General features: G+C 41.9%; 1 protein-coding gene across 1 annotated transcript in view; it reads left to right on the top strand.

Annotated features, from left to right (window-relative positions):
- The window catches only part of LOC139578464 (voltage-dependent R-type calcium channel subunit alpha-1E-like), a 130,557-nt gene that overhangs the window by 59,980 nt on the left and 50,492 nt on the right, over positions 1–20,085 (top strand). The window contains exons 5-7 of the mRNA XM_071406092.1: positions 7,030–7,133; positions 7,559–7,717; positions 15,276–15,466. Coding sequence (XP_071262193.1) covers positions 7,030–7,133; positions 7,559–7,717; positions 15,276–15,466 — 454 coding nt within the window. The remainder of the gene's footprint in view (positions 1–7,029; positions 7,134–7,558; positions 7,718–15,275; positions 15,467–20,085) is intronic.

Raw genomic sequence — 20,085 nt, 5'->3', positions numbered from 1 at the left:
GAGAGAGAGGGACAGAGACAGTTAACATTGGTACATTCAGAAACTACTCTCACTTACAGTAACCATACACTTTGCACATGAATTGCCACCCGCTTTGAGTAAGAAATCATGATTGTATTTACGTGAAATGCCTGGGTTAGCCGATATCTCTCAGGGAACAGGGCAGCCTTGGAAAGGGAGTTTGGAAAGGGAGCCTTTTCGCAGCACGCTTGTAAGGCTCTGATTGTCCGAAATGGTTATGATGAGTCTTTTTCTCTTATCCTTCTCTGTAGTCGTCCGGTATTTTTATTTATTATTATTTTTTTATTTCACCTTTATTTAACCAGGTAGGCCAGTTGAGAACAAGTTCTCATTTACAACTGCGACCTGGCCAAGATAAAGCAAAGCAGTGCGACACAAACAACAACACAGAGTTACACATGGAATAAACAAACGTACAGTCAATAACACAATAGAAAAAAATCTATATACAGTGTGTGCAAATGAGGTAAGATTAGGAGTATCAGGTGACTTGTCGTATAGTCATGAACTACAAAGTTGACTTTCCTTCCATTTACTCTTGAAGATGCTTCTTTGAAGAAAGGCTAGCCAGCGTATAGATGGTTTCCCAGTGGGGTGATGAGAGTAGCGTAATACGATGGTTTGAGCAGAGTAACAGAATGGTCCTACTTAAATTTGCTTTTGAAGATACTTTACTTCGGACAGCTAATCAGCGTACCAGTGATTGTCCGGTTGGTGAGTTTAACATCTCTACCTCGTTTTGAGATTCAAAGTTCAAACCACTTTAAACGTGCAACTGCAGCTTCACGTCTTTCTGGTCTGATGTGCTTTTTCTTAACCCATAATTTATACAGTTTGCTCAAAAGGGGCAGTTTCGGCAGGCTGGCATGCAAACTTCCTTTAGATTTTATTGGGGGGGCTATCTGTTGTTTCATGTAGTGTATCTGTTATTAGTAGAACCCCCTTCCTCTCCCGGCTTAGACAGGGCTTAGACTCTTATGGGTTAAACCAAATATTTTTTCTCTGAGCAATTGCATTAGTATAAAATAATATATATATATTTTTTTTTTGGAGCATACAATATTGCGCAGTATTTGTATTTTTTATTTTCTACAGTCTGTTTTGCTCATCTTTATCAAGGGTGCCAATAATTTAGGAGATGACTGTATTTTCTATTTGGGTTATTTCATTTGTATCCAGCTGAAAGGGAAACCAGATGGCTGTACTGTAAATCTTTACTACGGTTTGTCTTCAATTTACCTCTTAATCAGACAAACAAAGACAGATGGTATCTGCCAAGGATAATTAACATCTATAGCATCACAAATTATCTCTCTGTCATTTGATTCCCTGTGGTGTTTGTTTGTGGAAAAGCAATTTTAAGGTAACTCCCTGTTCTCCCATTTCTTGTATGAATGTGTGCTGTTGTCATTGTTTTGGAGCCACAGTGTTTTACTGGGACAAAAGGTATTTACTGAAATGTACCCGCAGGGAGCATCAAATGGCCCATTGTGGTGAAATTGCCTTTTCACTTCTGCAGGATGCCTTCTCTGACTCCTTTGAAGTTTATACGGAGCTTAACATTTTTAATTATTGACTGTAGTATCTGTGACAAGCAACTAAATTGAACAAATTGATATCCAGGGTGTAAAGGGGAGTACTGTAGATAGATGGGCTGTGTTTGGGGGGCACTGAGATCAAATGGGCCTAGGCACATGGAGGTGGTACAGGCTCACTGCTGCTACACACACATCATCATGTCCTTTGATAGCTGCCCACTCCTGGACTGTCAGAAAGGGCTGGCATCCCTGGGCGTAGATCAAGTTCCCACATGCTGGGTCAGTCAGAGCCTGAGACCCCATGCAATAAAATGTTTTCATTTTGCGGCAGCAGGTACCCTAGTGGTTAGAGCATTGGGCCAGTAACTGAAAGGTTCCTGGATCGAATCCCTGAGCTGATAAGGTAAAAATCAGTCGTTCTGCCCCCGAACAAGGCAGTTAACCCACTGTTCCCCAGTAGGCTGTCATTGTAAATAAGAATTTGTTCTTAACTGACTTGCCTAGTTTAATAAAGGTTAAATAAAAAAAGTGACATGGTGTTATCCCTGCAGTTGTATTATGCATTAGCTCTGGTCCAGGGGGAGCCTCAAGCAAAGGATCCAGGGGTGAGGCCAGGGCCGTAGGTTCCTTATGATACAGAGAGATGTGAAGAAGTCTTTACCATCAGAGATGATGAAATGAAAGGCCCTTTGAAGTTTGCATGTGGTGGTTACGCAGTGGAGGAAGAGTGTGCATTACCCCACCCTGCTGGGTAAGTATGGAGTGCAATGTAGCAATGTAGCGTTGTAGGCTACTAAGTGATACGGTAACCTCTGGCGTAAGATGCCTGAGAATACAATTTGTTTCTAAGAAAACATGATTTCATCCTGGCATCCTGGTGTAACATAAACTGTTTTTCACAGCAGATGGCTGCCAGAGAGAAAATGCTCATCCAGATAGATTCAGAGCTGTTTAAGGTGCTTAGAAACTGTCACGTGTCAATGTTTTCTGACTATAAATACACAGAGTGATATAATTCACATAACACATTGAATGGTATGTTATTTTGTGTTATAAGAGTTAACCTACATTCTGAGAATAGACAAATCTTTTCCACAAAACAAAGTGATGAATATGAACGCAAGCGGATTACAAGATGTCTAGATGGACTTCTCCTTTATAAGGTACAAATATTGGTAATGAGCTCCTATGAAATCCCCAGTGAATCAATGCCCAAGGCTTAGCACAGTGTTTGGAAATAATCAGCAAGCTCCAGTTTACTAATATCAAATCGAGGTGCAATCCTTAACACTTTTGCATCTCTGTTGTCTAACTGTCCTTAGGTGTCTGTCACCAGCTGTCCGAATTGGATGTGTGACAATTAGCTAAGTGTTTGCTCTTTAGCCAAGATGAATAATAGATCTGGTGAATGATTGATAAGACACAGCGTAAAGGAGCAGGGTTGATGAGAGACTATACAGTAGAGTACACATAGGCTGAAGAGCAGTAATTAACACACATTATTGAATGTGGCCAACATATACACTGTACACAGTACAGTAATGTTAAGCTATATTTGTTACTGTTCCATATGTGTTGTTAGTGATTGGCTATGTCTTCGAGATTCTTGGATTCCCCACCACCAAATCTGGTCACCACGATCACACAAAGTCTTGCCATGTGAGGCAGAAATAGACTATTGTATTTTGGATATTGTCCTACAGTATTGAGGAATTATGTAGAGCTGTTTTTGTGACTAGTGTGGGCAGGGTATTATCATGAGAACAGCCCAGGGTCAGGTTGACTGACTGACTGAGACAGACAGGGTTTGTTGTCTCTGTCTCAGGCTATAAAGGGGCCCAGCAGCATGCTCCACACAGCGCACCATCATGGGCAAACACAAAACGGGTGTCTTGTAGAAACAGTGACGGCATAAAGGTAGACCTTAGTTACAGCAATTTATCAAAAGCAAAGACGTCAATGATACAGCTGAACTCTCCATGTCCTCAAGATGAAAGTTGTCAGTTAGATAACTTCCTAACCTAGATTTGGCCTCGAGAAATGACAGCTGTCTATCATTTGACATAATGCTAGTGACAGGTGTCAATCATGTCATGATATTGATAGCATTATGACTTATGTATTACAGATGAAGGATCTTCATTTGAGGACCCTGTTGCAGGATAACTTTTCTGAAATGCAGGAATTGTATAACTTGTAGTGTATTTCAGGTTTAAAAGGCTTCCGAAGTTTGTAATTTTCACTTTGAAATAGACTTGATTTTCCCTTACAAAAAATGTATGAACCCCATTAAAAATGTCTATTAATTATAATCTGCATAATAATTCATATTTCATGTTGCTGCAGGATTATTTTCCTGCTGTAGCAAACTGGCTCAAATTAAATGGATACGTCAGGATTTTGGCAATGAGGTCCATCATCTACAATACTTCTCCAGAGTCAGATTAATTTGTGGATACCATCTTTATGTCTCTGTGTCCAGTATGAAGGAAGTTAGAGGTAGTTTCGCAAGCTAATGCTAACTCGCGTTAGTGCAATGACTGAAAGTCTATAGGTATCTGCAGATACCCATAGACTTCCAGTCATTGCACTAACGCGAGTTAGCAATTGTGCTAGCGCTAGTTAGCAACTTCCTTCAAACTGCACACAGAAAAATACAAATGGTATCCACAAGTTCATCTGACTCTGGGAAAGTAGATAAAGGGCTTCATTGCCAAAATCCCAAAGTATCCCTTTAAGATCCTACATCTGTACTTTATGTCACTGTCATGTGAAGTGTTATGGTGGTTACTTGTCTATGGATTTACAGTTGTGTCACATTGTTGACACCAGCAGATAATTATCAGACATGGAGAAGTATGGGATCAGTAATGAGTGTGAATTCTGCAGCTGAGGGCCAAAGTGAACAGCTTTTGTTTTCTGGCATGATGTAGTAAAGTCAGTGACAGTAGATTGTTCCCTGGCATGCAGTGAAACTGACAGTGGATTTGTCCTTACCCAGGCTTTGTGTTGCTGAGGTACTCCCACACTGCTCTGCTTTCTAGCACAAAGAAAGAGCCTCCATTCCTTCTGAAGCCTCCCACAGTGTCCTTACTCCTCACAGGGTTTTAACATGCCGCATTATGCTCCCAGGCTGACAACGTTTTAAAAAACTAACGCTGTTGCCTCTGAATTTTGTTGTGTAAACTGTATTTGCTGAATGGAATACTCAATTGTAGAAATGTGCACCACCCACATAGATTTGCTCTTTATTTTCTAATGCCTTCTGTTGAATGGGACTGGAAGGCTGTAACTATGTCTCATCAAGCTCGTGTACCTAGCCTACACGTGCACCTGCCCAGTGGCCACTCTCTCTGTCCACTAATATAGACCAGACTAGAATACAGCTCACCTGGCTGGCTTCTCACAAATCACAAGGGTGTCTGCCTGAGCAGGAAGTCCATCAGCAGACTAAATGGGGATGACATTTTTAGCTCCTAGACCCCCCCCCCCCCCCCACCCGTCTCCATAACAACTAAAGAGCAGCCCAGATTTGGTAATGATTTGGAGAAGGGGAGGAGGCTCTGTCTGTTCTCAGCTCATCCCAGATGAAATAATATCATCTCTGTATGGACGTGCTATTTTAATAGCTCTTTCCAGTCTTGACACCCCGGTGTCCTGACATCCTAGATGTGGCTAATCCTCACCAAAATATGGCTGTAGCTCTTCTTTTCAAACTATAATTGGATCTGTGCCATATTCAACATAATCTGTATTATGTCTGTGTAACACAGTTAACAGGAAATTACAAAATTGAGATATAGGCCTAACAATGGTTGAAAAAAGTTATCACTTCTATGTTTTATGAAGTCATATCAACTGCAGCTGCATCATCTGCAACACTGACGTGCTGTCAGATCTGGGCAAAGAGAGGGGAAGGGCAGAAATGAATGAGGTCAAAAGCAGTGAGAGGGGTGACCATGGGTTGTCTATATCTCCTATTATGGTGTGGAGTGAATCTCACTGGAAGTGTGTAAGAGAGAAAGGGGGTGAGGTAAAAATAGGGGGCGGAAGCTCTGGTCCCCCCCAAGTGTGCACAGCATAGTGCCACTATAACGTAGAGGAGAGAAGGAGTGATGAAGGAGGAGAGGAGGGGCCAGGACGCACCAGCCTCCTTTATGTCTATTGTACCTGTTGCACTGCATCTCCAATAAGTTGCCTCCTATTAGGAGGCACATCAAAGAAAGGATAACATTTGCATTTTATAATGAGCTGCTTCACATCTGTTCCAGGTACTAGCTGATATTTACTTAGAGCCCGTGGACTGCACCATTTATCCAGGGGGTAGAGAAATACATCTAACAGGCAATTTTTTTCTGAGCATGCGGGGGGGATGCTTTCCCATGTGAGCGGGAAAGTATGCTCATGTGAGAGAGGGAACGCCCACTTACACAGACAGGAACCTTGTCTCTCTCTCTTCCTCGTACTAGCTGCAGTCTTCATTTCCTAAATAGAATTTGTCAGTGCCTTCCCCCTACGCAGTGCAGACAAAAATAGGACTTGTTTTCTCCTGCGTTCACTGCCTGGTGTACCAGTGAAACCAGGTTGCTTGAACCCTAGAAGCCCCTTCCCCTCCCTGCTGCTCCTGAACCTTTTGAGTGGGTCACATCTGTAATGGCTGGTCTCATTGTACTCCAGTCTGATGAGAAAATATAACTGATGATAAGACCCAGAGATGAAGTGCTTGGATAGCTGCCGAGTGTTAGCTTTAAACAGAGTAGGAGCAGAATTACACCAATGGACCATTTCACTGAAATATTGATCTGTCAATCATGTTTCTTGAATCTTGACCAATGCTATTTCATTGTTTTTAAGATTCAAGTATTACTCATTCATACATTTGTAAGATATAGAAGCTAATAGCCTGATATCCTCAGCTCCTGAGTGGCGCAGCAGTCTAAGACACTACATCTCAATGAAATAGATGGAGTCCACTGTGGTCCATGGTTCGAATCCAGGCTGGCTGTGATTGGGAGTCCCATAGGGCGGCGCACAATTGGCCCAGCGTTGCCTGAGTTTAATTAGAGACAATCAGACTGTGTAATGATGAAGTGTCATGTTTATCTGGGAAACTGATGTGATGAATACTACAAGTACTTTATCTAGACGCACCAGTGCCAATTTATTACCCCCCCCCCCCCCCCCCACTATGGGATAGGTTCAGTCATGACGGGTTCTGGATCTACACAAAGAAATGTATCATGCAATACCTGATTCAGACTCAGATAATGTTTCACATATTACATTCTCTTTGAAATATTAATGGGATATTAACGCTGTATAACTGATTTAATAATTATCTCTGTGGTGTGTGTGTGTGTGTGTGTGTGTGTGTGTGTGTGTGTGTGTGTGTGTGTGTGTGTGTGTGTGTGTGTGTGTGTGTGTGTGTGTGTGTGTGTGTGTGTGTGTGTGTGTGTGTGTGTGTATGCAGGATTCTGGCCACAGCGGGAGCTCATATGAACATCCCAGTGGACCTGCGGACCCTGAGGGCCGTCCGTGTGCTCAGACCCCTCAAACTGGTCTCTGGAATCCCCAGTGAGTAGCCCACCACCAGATCACATATACTGGATGGATGTCCATGGATCTGCTCTGTCTATATATACAGTATATATTTGGAATTCTGTACATTATATAGGTATCTTTACTTGTTCTTCTGGCGTCTGCAGTACCTCTGTCCAACCTCATTTTGGAGTTGGTGAAGTTCATCCCTAATGAGTTATTTTGTTGGCAGACCACAACTGAGTCAAACTGAAAACCACTCCCAAAATGAGGACGGGCAACAATGTCTTCGTGGAAGTGTTGTATTATCCAAAGTGAGAGTGCTGTCTAAGTGAGAGTGCTGACACTATCTGCTCTAAGTGGTTCCCACACTTCCCATCCATAATTGTTTGGAGCTGTGACTCATTGTTGGCACTGACGACACATGACGGTTGTCTCTCTATCTCTCTGTGTGTGACCAGGCCTGCAGATAGTCCTGAAATCCATCATGAAAGCCATGGTGCCGCTGCTCCAGATTGGCCTGTTGCTCTTCTTCGCCATTCTCATGTTTGCCATCATCGGCCTGGAGTTCTACAGCGGGAAGCTCCACAACACCTGTCTGCCCATGCCCAATATCCTAGGTAAGACAGAAAATGCGTCCCAAATGGCCACCCTATTCCCTTTGTAGTGCACTACATTTTGACCAGGGAATATATAGGGACCATTTGGGACACACTCAGACAGAGAGTGGGCTTTAGCGAGATCCCCTTACGTCTACAGTAATCCAGGGAACTCAATGTTCTGCATATCAATTTGGGTTGCTTCTGTAGCAGTTGGTGTCACTTTATATGAGGCTGAATCTGTTGTGTTCCGTTTTTTTATACCTTTACTTTGCTTATAGCCTATGCTTGCATAACTAAACACCTAGCTTCATTGAATCTTTTTAAACACCTACATTAATATCATGCTGAGGTGATCATTAACTCTGTTAACATTCCGGGTACATCATCATAAACATTCTTCAAGCTGATCATTTCTCAGCAGGCTTATACTGCGTCTATACAATAAGCAGATGATTCTTTTCTGCGAGGCTTCCCTCAGCTGTAATGATAGGCCATACAAACGTCCTGTAATGGTTCACTGTTGTTTCCTCTCACCCGCCCGCCCAGTGTACTGAATGCTGGTCCGGCTGATAATGTTTTGGGAAGTGTAACTTCTGTCATAAACATTCTGTCATGAAGAGCACATGTTCAACTTCATAAACCCCCCCCCCCCCCCCCCATCTCAAGAGGGTAAATTAAAAAAATGACTTTAGTAATGGCTTATTAAGTGACAAATAAAGTAACAGTGTTGACTGTAACAGGGTTGACAAATTCTTCTTAAATTAGCCAGAAATCCCCTTATGACAGGGGGAATGGAAGCTTGTAGTACGCAACAGGGAGTGGCAATTGAATGCAAGCTTCACAACAAAATATGAAATTCTTAAAACATTTCTAGCCTGTCTATCTGTGGGTGAAAGGGTTGACAGGTTATGCTCGACCCACTCCGTTTTCCACCACAAAACACCAGAAAATGGCCAGAAAGAGTAGAACCAGTTCACCTGCTTTAACTCTATGATTTGACTAGTAGATGTTCAATGATTCTTTTGATTATTTATTTTTAAGGAATAGAGTCACAATACTAAAAAGATAATTACGTTCACATAACAGGGTTGACTTTAAAATGAGGGACATATGTAAATGAATCACTAATCATATGAAATAAATAGTAATCTTCAGAAATGACTTTCTCTAAGCAACAACATAGCTAGGGCTTTACAATGATGGTAGAACTTAAGTGGGTTAAAATCTTCCTAGAAGTGACACAGGGTTGACAGAGGGACATGTCACAATGCTGAATTTTGCACTTTAACAAGCCTTTATTCATATAAAAATGTAGATTTATTGAATTCTCCATGTGATCTATATTAAAGGGCAGTTCAATTAATATAACAGACTTTTAAAATTCAATATTGGTGCACAATTTCTACTTAAAATACGCAAAAGGGACTCTTTTCTAGGAACGACCCAACTGTGTTACGCAACAGACCTGAAACACACAATACCATGCTTGGCTGCACCTGTAAGTGTAGTCACAGCCACAATGACTGCCTATGTAATTAAACCCCACAATATAGCAGCTCAATACCTAGACTAATTATAAAGTCATAGATGTTATTGCCTCGCTGCACGGATCATGTTATAGTGAAGTGGGTCACACAGTTCTATTTACAAAGATCTACATAAAGGGTTAACGCCTGAACATAATTTGTTATTCAGGTAGTGTGGTCTTATAACAAGCTTACTGTGGGATATGTTCCTTCAGTTTTTCACATGATAGGCATTGAGTTGTCACAGATAGAGAAGATAATGAAATTAGCTGTCCTCTCAAATGGCATTTTCAAACAGATTGTCCTCACCTGATGAATACATGAACTCGTCTTTTGTTGAGGGTTCAATATCACTCATGGCTTGACTTGGTCACAAAATGTCTTCTGATGTTGACAGACTGTTTCAGTGGATTTCTACATTAAAGAGTTATATAATGCATTCTAGTATTCCTTTACTGCATTTCAAAGATATTAGATTTAATACAGTATCTAACTGTATCTCAAAAAGAGTGCCACCAACTAGCGATAGACTCCGCTAGCGGTGCCAGTTTAGATACAGTATAGGTACAATCGGCCTGGGCCCTTGGGTTAGAAGGGTGAATGACCAGTAGGAGACAGATGTACAAAACACACATTTATTACCACACAACAGACAGACAGACATACACACACACCCACACACACACACAGCAATATGAATTGGATTGATGGAATAGGTGAAAGTGCTTGTGTTGTCATCCACACACTAACACACGGTTAGGAAGTCCAGGGTGGAGGATTTGTATTTGTATTTTGTATTTATTATGGATCCCCATTAACTGTTGCCAAGGCAGCAGCTTCTCTTCCTGTGGTCCGGCAAAATGAAGGCAGTTATACAATGTTAAAAATATTACAATACATTCATTACAGAATTCACAACGCACTAAGTGTGAGCCCTCAGGCCCATACTCCACTACCACATATCTACAACACAAAATCCATGTGTGCTTGTGTGTATAGTGCGTATGTTATCATCAAATCAAATCAAATGTATTTATATAGCCCTTCTTACATCAGCTGATATCTCAAAGTGCTGTACAGAAACCCAGCCTAAAACCCCAAACAGCAAGCAATGCAGGTGTAGAAGCACAGTGGCTAGGAAAAACTCTCTAGAAAGGCCAAAACCTAGGAAGAAACCAAGAGAGGAACCAGGCTATGAGGGGTGGCCAGTCCTCTTCTGGCTGTGCCAGATGGAGATTATAACAGAACATGGCCAAGATGTTCAAATGTTCATAAATGACCAGCATGGTCAAATAACAATAATCACAGTAGTTGTCGAGGGTGCAACAGGTCAGCACCTCAGGAGTAAATGTCAGTTGGCTTTTCATAGCCGATCATTGAGAGTATCTCTACCGCTCCTGCTGTCTCTAGAGAGTTGAAAATAGCAGGTCTGGGACAGGTAGCACGTCCGGTGAACAGGTCAGGGTTCCATAGCCGCAGGCAGAACAGTTGAAACTGGAGTAGCAGCACGGCCAGGTGGACTGGGGACAGCAAGGAGTCATCATGCCAGGTAGTCCTGAGGCATGGTCCTAGGGCTCAGGTCCTCCGGGAGAGAGAAAGAAAGAGAGAAAGAGAGAATTAGAGAGAGCATACTTAAATTCACACGGGACACCGGATAAGACAGGAGAAATACTCCAGATATAACAGAATGACCCTAGCCCCCCGACACATAAACGACTGCAGCATAAATACTGGAGGCTGAGACAGGAGGGGTCAGGAGACACTGTGGCCCTATCCGATGATACCCCCGGACAGGTCCAAACAGGCAGGATATAACCCCACCCACTTTGCCAAAGCACAGCCCCCACACCACTAGAGGGATATCTTCAACCACCAACTTACCATCCTGAGACAAGACCGAGTATAGCCCACAAAGATCTTTGCCACGGCACAGAGGGGGTGGGGGGTGCCAACCCAGACAGGAAGACCACATCAGTGACTCAACCCACTCAAGTGACGCACCCCTCCTAGGGATGGCATGGAAGAGCACCAGTAAGCCAGTGACTCAGCCCCTGTAATAGGGTTAGAGGCAGAGAATCCCAGTGGAGAGAGGGGAACCGGCCAGGCAGAGACAGCAAGAGCGGTTCGTTGCTCCAGTGCCTTTCCGTTCACCTTCACACTCCTGGGCCAGACTACACTCAATCATAGGACCTACTGAAGAGATGAGTCTTCAATAAAGACTTAAAGGTTGAGACCGAGTCTGCGTCTCTCACATGGGTAGGCAGACCATTCCATAAAAATGGAGCTCTATAGGAGAAAGCCCTGCCTCCAGCTGTTTGCTTAGAAATTCTAGGGACAATTAGGAGGCCTGCGTCTTGTGACCGTAGCGTACGTGTAGGTATGTACGGCAGGACCAAATCGGAAAGATAGGTAGGAGCAAGCCCATGTAATGCTTTGTAGGTTAGCAGTAAAACCTTGAAATCAGCCCTTGCCTTAACAGGAAGCCAGTGTAGGGAGGCTAGCACTGGAGTAATATGATCACATTTTTTGGTTCTAGTCAGGATTCTAGCAGCCGTATTTGTTATCTAGCAGCTGTATATGTTATCATGTGTGTGTATGCATGTGTGTGCCTATGTTTGTGTTGCTTCACAGTCGCCGCTGTTCCATAAGGTGTATTTTTATCAGTTTTTAAAATCTGATTCTACCGCTTGCATCAGTTACCTGATGTGGAATAGAGTTCCATGTAGTCATGGCTCTGTGTAGTACTGTGCGTCTCCCATAGTCTGGTCTGGACTTGGGGACTGTGAAGAGACCTCCGGTGGAATGTCTTGTGGGTTATGCATGGGTGTCTGAGCTGTGTGCTAGTTGTTTAAACAGACAGCTCAGTGCTTTCAACATATCAAATCCTCTCACAAATACAAGTAGTAATATATTCAATCTCTCCTCTACTTTGAGCCAGGAAAGATTGACATGCATATTATTATTGTTAGCTCTCTGTGTACATCCAAGGGCCAGCCGTGCTGCCCTGTTCTGAGCCAATTGCAATTTTCCTAAGTCCCTCTTTGTGGCACCTGACCACACGACTGAACAGTAGTCCAGGTGCGACAAAACTAGAGCCTGTAGAACCTGCCTTCTAGATAGAACTGTTAAGAAGGTAGAGCAACGCTTTTTTATGGACAGACTTCTCCCCATCTTAACTACTGTTGTATCAATATGTTTTGACCACGACAGTTCACAATCCAGGGTTACTCCAAGCAGTTTAGTCACCTCGACTTGCTCAATTTCCACCTGATGTATTACAAGATTTCGTTCAGGTTTATGGTTTAGTGAAAGAATTGTACCAAATACAATGCTTTTAGTTTTAGAAATATTTAGGACTAACTTACTCCTTGCCACCCATTCTGAAACTAACTGCAGCTCTTTTTTAAGTGTTGCAGTCATTTCAGTTGCTGTAGTAGCTGACGTTTATAGTGTTAAGTCATCCGCATACATTAACACTGGCTTTACTAAAAGCCAGTGGCATGTCATTAGTAAAGATTGAACAAAGTAAGGGGCCTAGACAACTGCCCTGGGGAATTCCTGTTTCTACCTGGATTATGTTGGAGAGGCTTCCATTAAAGAACACCCTCTGTGTTCTGTTAGACAGGTAACTCTTTCTTTATCCACAATATAGCAGGGGTTGTAAAGCCATAACACATACGTTTTTCCAGCAGCAGACTATGATCGATAATGACAAATGCCGCACTGAAGTCTAACAAAACAGCCCCCACAATCTTTTTATCATCAATTTCTCTCAGCCAATCATCAGTAATTTGTGTAAGGGCTGTGCTTGTTGAATGTCCTTCCCTATAAGCGTGCTGAAAGTCTGTTGTAAAATAGCATCGTATCTGGTCAAACACAATTTTTCCCAAAACTTTACTAAGGGTTGGTTACAGACTGGTTGGTCGGCTATTTGAGCCAGTAAAGGGGGCTTTACTATTCTTGGGTAGTGTTAGGTTTGTTCCTTTCCTCCTTGTCAATCATCATTGGCTCATTGGTGAAATTAGCATTATGACAATATCTTTAATTAAATCATTCAAAAACCTTTATTAATGCAATTGCAGACAGAAGTTGACAAACAGGAACATAGCACGAATGTTGCTGAGTAAGTTCTGCATCAAACACAAGGTCTCAAGTTGTTTTATTAAAGTCCCGCCTTAGTGATGGCACTGACTACGTCATTACCTTTTTACTCCTGAGACCAAAACCCTGCATCCATAGCTATACAAACATAAAGTTTCAGTGTTTATCTAAAAGCTAGGCAATAATTGTCCCCTCCCCAAAGTTGATTTATTGTTAAATGTCTGAGTAGTCTCTTATCTCCCACACTCCCCTGCAGAGTTCTGTCTCAGTCACACATTATAAGAGAGAGAAAGAGCAAACAACTGTGGAACAATTCTAAAACTATATAATGAATATATATATATTGTTAATCTGTAGTCCAGGACCCTATAAATGTAAGGAGGTCTTAGGGGTCTTATAACCCCTCCCCTTCTATTAATATAACATAAGCATAATCAATTATTTTAATACATCAAACATTTGTACAGCCCCAAATCATGACCCCTAGGTGAATCCTGACAGTAGTGGAATGGCTTTTGCTTCCCTCCAGGCCTGAGGGCACACACTTTCTAGTAGGCTTAAATTGAAGATATGGCAAATCCTTCGCTCAGCACATATCAAAGCTATGTACCATATTACTTCAACAGTATTTAACATGATATACTCGCTAATCTTTACAGGAATGTGGTTCTGAATATGAACAGCAACACCTCCACTACTGGCATTTCTGTCTTTTCTGTAAATGTTATAACCTTGTATTGCTACAGCTGTATCATCAAATGTATTGTCTAAGTGAGTTTCAGAGATAGTCAGAATATGAATGTCATCTGTTACTAGCAAGTTATTAGTTTCATGAACCTTGTCTCTTAAGCAACATGTGTTAATGTGGGTTATTTTGAGGACTTTTCTGGGATGCCTGCTTGTTTTCATTGCTTTACTGGGAAGCTTAGCAGAAGTAGATATTCTCATGTTATTTATGTTAGTGCAGGGAAAGCTGCCCACAGTGGACTTCCTACTAGGGCACACAGCCTCAGTGCTAACAGCATGAATCTGGAGCATACAGTAGACACATGATTGCTGTAGGATCAGCAGAAGCATTCAGAACGACATAAATTAGGTTACTTACATTGTGTCTACCAATGCCCCTATTATAATGCACATTTGCTAAAGCATTATGATGACTCAGTGACACAATGTTAGGGATTAACTGAGCTGGGCTTGGGTCATTGGTCAGGAAATATCCAGTATGAGTGGAGTTAAGGTGGTGAGTTCTTGTGATCTGTCTCTCTGCACCTCTGTGTCCAACTAAAGCACATACTATGTTGGGGGTTTGAGATCCCCACCAGGTACAGCCTGTGATTGGCTGACTAGGTCACATGACTCTAGCCAGGGGAGAGTGTTATGGAATCAAATCAAAAGTTTATTGGTTGCGTAAACAGATTTGCAGATTTCATCGCTGGTGCAGTGAAATGCTTGTGTTTCTAGCTCTAATAGTGCAGCTGTAGTGTAATGTTTCAGATGATGTCATCATAAAGGTTATGTGGGGACCTCACTGTACAAGGGGGCCTTAGTTACCTGACTATTAGCTTTAGAGAGACAATTTATTATAATCACACATTGCACAAGTCAAATAGCATATTAATAACGTCATCTTTCAGGAAAGGACTTTTACACAGAGAGTTGCTATTGCTGCTCACTTCATTGATTGAGTCATGCATTACACTATAATCATCATATTGTGGTACTTATTCATGCATCTCCAGTAGATGCGAGTCATTTCTCACAAGTGAAACATTTCTATAAAGTCATCCCATCTCTCATTGGAAAAACACGATTAGTTAGATTGATTTCGGGTTTGCATCCTTTTGTTAAATCTCCAGCCTAGCCTGCGGAGCATTTATTGGACTCTGACTCAATATGGTCATTATGAACCAGTTGAGGAAGTTCATTCTCTCTTGTCCCCCTGTCAGAGAATGAGACGGTGGACAAGTCTGAGTCAGAGTTCCCGTGTGGGGTAAGGAAGTGCCCTGACAAGTACACCTGCCATGACACCTGGATCGGCCCCAACGACGGCATCACCCAGTTTGACAACATCCTGTTTGCTGTGCTCACTGTCTTCCAGTGCATCACCATGGAAGGCTGGACCACCGTGCTCTACAACGTGAGTCACATCTGTTTCTCTCTAACCATGTCCTGTCCTCTGACTGGGGAAAATAGGCCTATTATTTTACCTGGTTATGTCATCCTTTGATACATTGGTTTGATTTTGCCTTTGCTTGGTTGAATTGAATAAACCCTTTGCGTCATTGGGGACACAGACATTGTTGTACCTCTCCTTACCCTAGACACCTATTTTTACCAGTCATTACTAAAACTGTCTGATATTTGTTGTGGGACGCACTCAAACATTATTTTACAGCTGCTTCCCTGTTCTGTGTTTATAAACCCAATTGATTACACACTGTACTTGAGGAATCAAATGAATGAAGCATGACACAACGATACACACACACACACAGCATATAGAGTAGGAGTGTGTCTGTGCCAAGAGAGTAGGGTAATTAAGTGCAGTGAATGGGCTGCAAAGTGAGATCAGGTCAATTATACTCTTAATCTCCCAGTCACCTGCCTCCACTGCCTCACTACTACCCTCTTCCCACTGACCCTCCTTATTTAATCACACTCAATTACATCCTAAACACATGGGCATGATTTGGCTGAGCTGGGATGTTGCTGGCAGACATTTTAAGCTGATACTATTCTTCGAGTTATCAGTTGCACTCTTTATGCCAGATTGGATGCATTCAGACAGAGAACAATAATCAGTGAATTATCGTCAGGACAATAGTGAAATGGTGATACCATTAAGAAAGTAATTTTAAGTGTGTTGGGACATACAGTACCCTGAGTGTACAAAACATTAGGAACACCTGCTCTTTCCATGACCTAGACTGACCCGGTGAAACCAGTTAAAAGCTATGATTCCTTATTGATGTAATTTGTTAAATCCTCTTCAATCAATATACATGAAGCGGAGGTGACAGGTTAAATAATTATTTGTAAGTCTTGAGACAATTGAGACCAGGATTGTGTTTGTGTGCCATTCAAAGGGTGAATAGGCAAGACAAAAGATTTAAGTGCCTTTGAACGGGTTATGGTAGTAGGTGCAAGGTGCACTGGTTTGTGACAAGAACTTTAACGCTGCTGGGTTTTTCACGCTCAACCGTTTCCCGTGTGTATCAAGAATGGTCCACCACCCAAAGGACACCCAGCCAACTTGACACAACTGTGGGAAGTATTGGAGTCAACATGGGCCAGCATCCCTGTGGAACGCTTTCATCACCTTGTAGAGTCCATGCCCTGACAAATTGAGGCTGTTCTGAGGGAAAAACGGGTTGCAACTCAATAGTAGCAAGGTGTTCCTAATGTTTTGTACACTCAGTGTACATTATACTGAGTGCAAATTATTTTGACTGAATCATCTGGAATTACTGCTCCATGCAGCGGATGGTTTGCGATTAGTTTCGTGGAAGCTAGTATGAGACTTTGATTCCATTCTGCTTTTCTCTCTCAGATTATGCAAGCAACATGAAATGACTGAGATGATGTTGTTGACACTACAGAGTATTGGGAGGATTCTTGCATGTCTGATTGTTGCTTCACAACTTTATTTCCAATTCATTACACATTCTCTTGGGACTCTCCCTGATCTGAGGGATAAGACTACTATCCTATATACTGTATATCCTATATACTGTTACTCTCCCCAGCTGCTGCTGCCAGTATACAAAGCATAACACTGCCTCAATATTATACTCTACCTCGATTCATTAAATACAACATGTAAAGGGGCCAGTGGCTAGACTGGGAGGAGCAGTTGTATTAGCGTATCAAAGACCAGGTTAAGAGTTTACTCCTGTTCTCCATACATACATCACATTCTGTTTGACTGAGATAATGGCACCAAGCATTTTCCTCAGCACATCCCAGTACCAACCTACCAATACTGTACCTGGCTGGTGTTATGTTGCAGAAGGCATTGTCTATTTCAGGAGGAGCTCAGACAGACAGTGTAGTAATTCCCTGATCTGATCATGTGCCTGCACAACTCAAACAAACTCAATCATGTTACCCTCTACCTCCCTCGGCCAGCTGAATCAATTATCGTCATTAATGCCTCTTCCTCTTTCCCCACCTCATGGTAATATCACAGTGGAGTAGTTGTCACTGTGAATGTGAAAGGCAGTCTATTGAAACCTCTGATGCTCGTTAATGATGGTGATGTAAAACAATATAATAAAACTTCCAATCCATTCATGCCTAGGGCTATTAGTAACTGGACATCAGCAGGTGCCAATTTATGGTGAATACCTTCATTTAGAAATAAAAAAACACAACTATGTTGATAGCATAAACTAAAACTGTAACATTTTAAACAAGATAGCAAGAGCATATTGTCAGCTTGTTCCTCATGATTTTCTTTTCAGAGCCAGAATCAATTAGCTGCCAATCCACGACTGTTGAAGTCCCCTGGCCTTGTGTTGGCAAAAGGACTCCGTTGCCGACACAAGGACATCATTTGATCAAAATGCTAATTTGATAATGAAAGTGCCTGGGTGTTTACTACACTGGAGAGCATGCTTGCCATAGGCTATAGCTAGACAACCTCTGGAAACCACTGATCTCACCAGGGAATCATGCAGTTACAATCATAGATACCCTGGGATTGAGAGTCACAGGAATATTTCCTTAACACATCTTCAGTAAGGTAGTGGAAAATACATTTAATTGATTTTAATTAAAGATGTACTTTTCACTGCTTGACTACCAGTGTAGCACAATTTATGGTTGGCCTTGCCACAGAGCATAGATGCCAGGCCATACTTTCTGCTCGCTGCTTTCATGGTTCTTTATTTAAGTTGATGGAAGCAGATTTAGTGCTGCCTTGATTGTATTATGTTGACTTACATTATGGTGAATGGAATTTATTATGGAGTGAAGAAAGACAGTGGAAGGAGAGAATGTGAGTCTGCTCTGGTTAAAAGGGCCCGCAGACTTTCTCTAATACTGTTTGCTGTTTCATATTCCTTTCTACAGGAACACACACCGTATGCACGTACTGTACACAGACACACACACTCAGTCAAACATACACGTGTACACAGACTCTTACTCATTCAGTAAGTCACTCACAAACAAACCATGCCACCCACTTCATTGCATTCTGCTAAAACAAAGTTGAGTACACATGCTTCTCTTTTCTATTGTTTTCATTGCATTCTCTGATACAGAATCCACTTACTGCCGTACCTGATCCACTCTCCCCTCTCATGTTGGCCCAGAGCTAATCAATACTATTTCTCTCTGTCTCTTATTTAACACAGATGAACTTGGTTTTCATTTTCAGATTTTCCAGTATCTACACTATAGTTCTGTATTATGTTCCCGAAGTTCAGATTCAAATTACATTACGATTTTTGACGAATCGTGGACAAGGGAACATGTCACATGGAGGTAGAGAACAGAATAGGCTCCCTGGCCTCAGTAAGTAATAGAGAGATGTGTGTAACTGTGAGACTGGGGATGTGTGTTTGAACTCTGTTTCTTTCCTGTAGTCAGTCAGCTAGCCTCTGCCTCGCTCATGACTGTGGTACATCCTAATAGCTTGTTAAAAACTACCACTGTCTGAACGCTGCTATCTGACAAAGCCCTGAGCTCTCCAAGGTGTAGCAGCACGTAGACAAGGTGGACCGCAGGTCAATGGAACAAAAGCCAGTACGTTTTACACTGGCTTGAGTCAAGAGCTAGTCATAACCATGTTGACTTGTAAGCAATTGCTTGGGATCTTGGTAACACCACCTTTAGATCATAATGAATACAAGGGCAGGTTTCTAGTTTTTCACCACATACATGTATAGCACCAATAATTGAGAGAGCTGTTGGAGATGAGGAATGTAGACACCTGCAGCAACACCTCTGTCCTCTGGCACTCAGGGTGTGTGGAGGGCCTATGTACTGTAGCCCACACTGTTCACATCTCCAGGTAGCTTTGCACTGCCTCAACACCTGCCACGGGTTCCTCTCCCATGGCGTCCCATTCTTATTAATGGATCAATTATCTTTGACTGTAGGAAGGAACAGAGCCAGGGACATGCATGTCCATATAGGGCTAAATCCTGTCTTGAGAAAGGACTGTACCTTTGCATAAATCATGCATTGTTGATGATGTCAAAACTTGATTTACACTCATGGATCTCAGGTGTTGAACAACAATGTGGGGCTCCATTTATTGGGTTGGGACAGTGCCTTCAGAAAGTATTCACACCCCTTGACTTTTTCCACATTTTGTTGTGTTACAAAGTGGGATTCAAATTGATTTAATTGTCATTTTTTGTAAACGATCTACACAAAATACTCTGTAATGTCAAAGTGGAAGAAAAAACTATTTTAAAACATTTATGAAAATTTTAACACTAATATATCTTGATTAGATAAGTATTCAACCCCCCTGAGTCAATACATATTAGAATCCCTTTTGGCAGTGATTACTGGGTAGGTATTTCTGGGTAAGCCTCTAAGAGCTTTGCACATTATTTATTTATTTATTTATTTTTCAAGCTGTCAAGTTAGTTGTTGATCATTGCTAGACAGCCATTTTCAAGGCTTGCCATATATTTCAAAGCTGATTTAAGTCAAAACTGTAACTAGGTCACTCTGGAACATTCAATTTCGTCTTGGTAAACCACTCCAGTGTATTTTTCAAATAAAATGTTATTTGTC

This window comes from Salvelinus alpinus, chromosome 6, assembly GCF_045679555.1.
Source record: "Salvelinus alpinus chromosome 6, SLU_Salpinus.1, whole genome shotgun sequence".
Lineage (NCBI taxonomy): Eukaryota > Metazoa > Chordata > Actinopteri > Salmoniformes > Salmonidae > Salvelinus > Salvelinus alpinus.
This window is presented reverse-complemented; position numbering and strand designations above follow the sequence as displayed.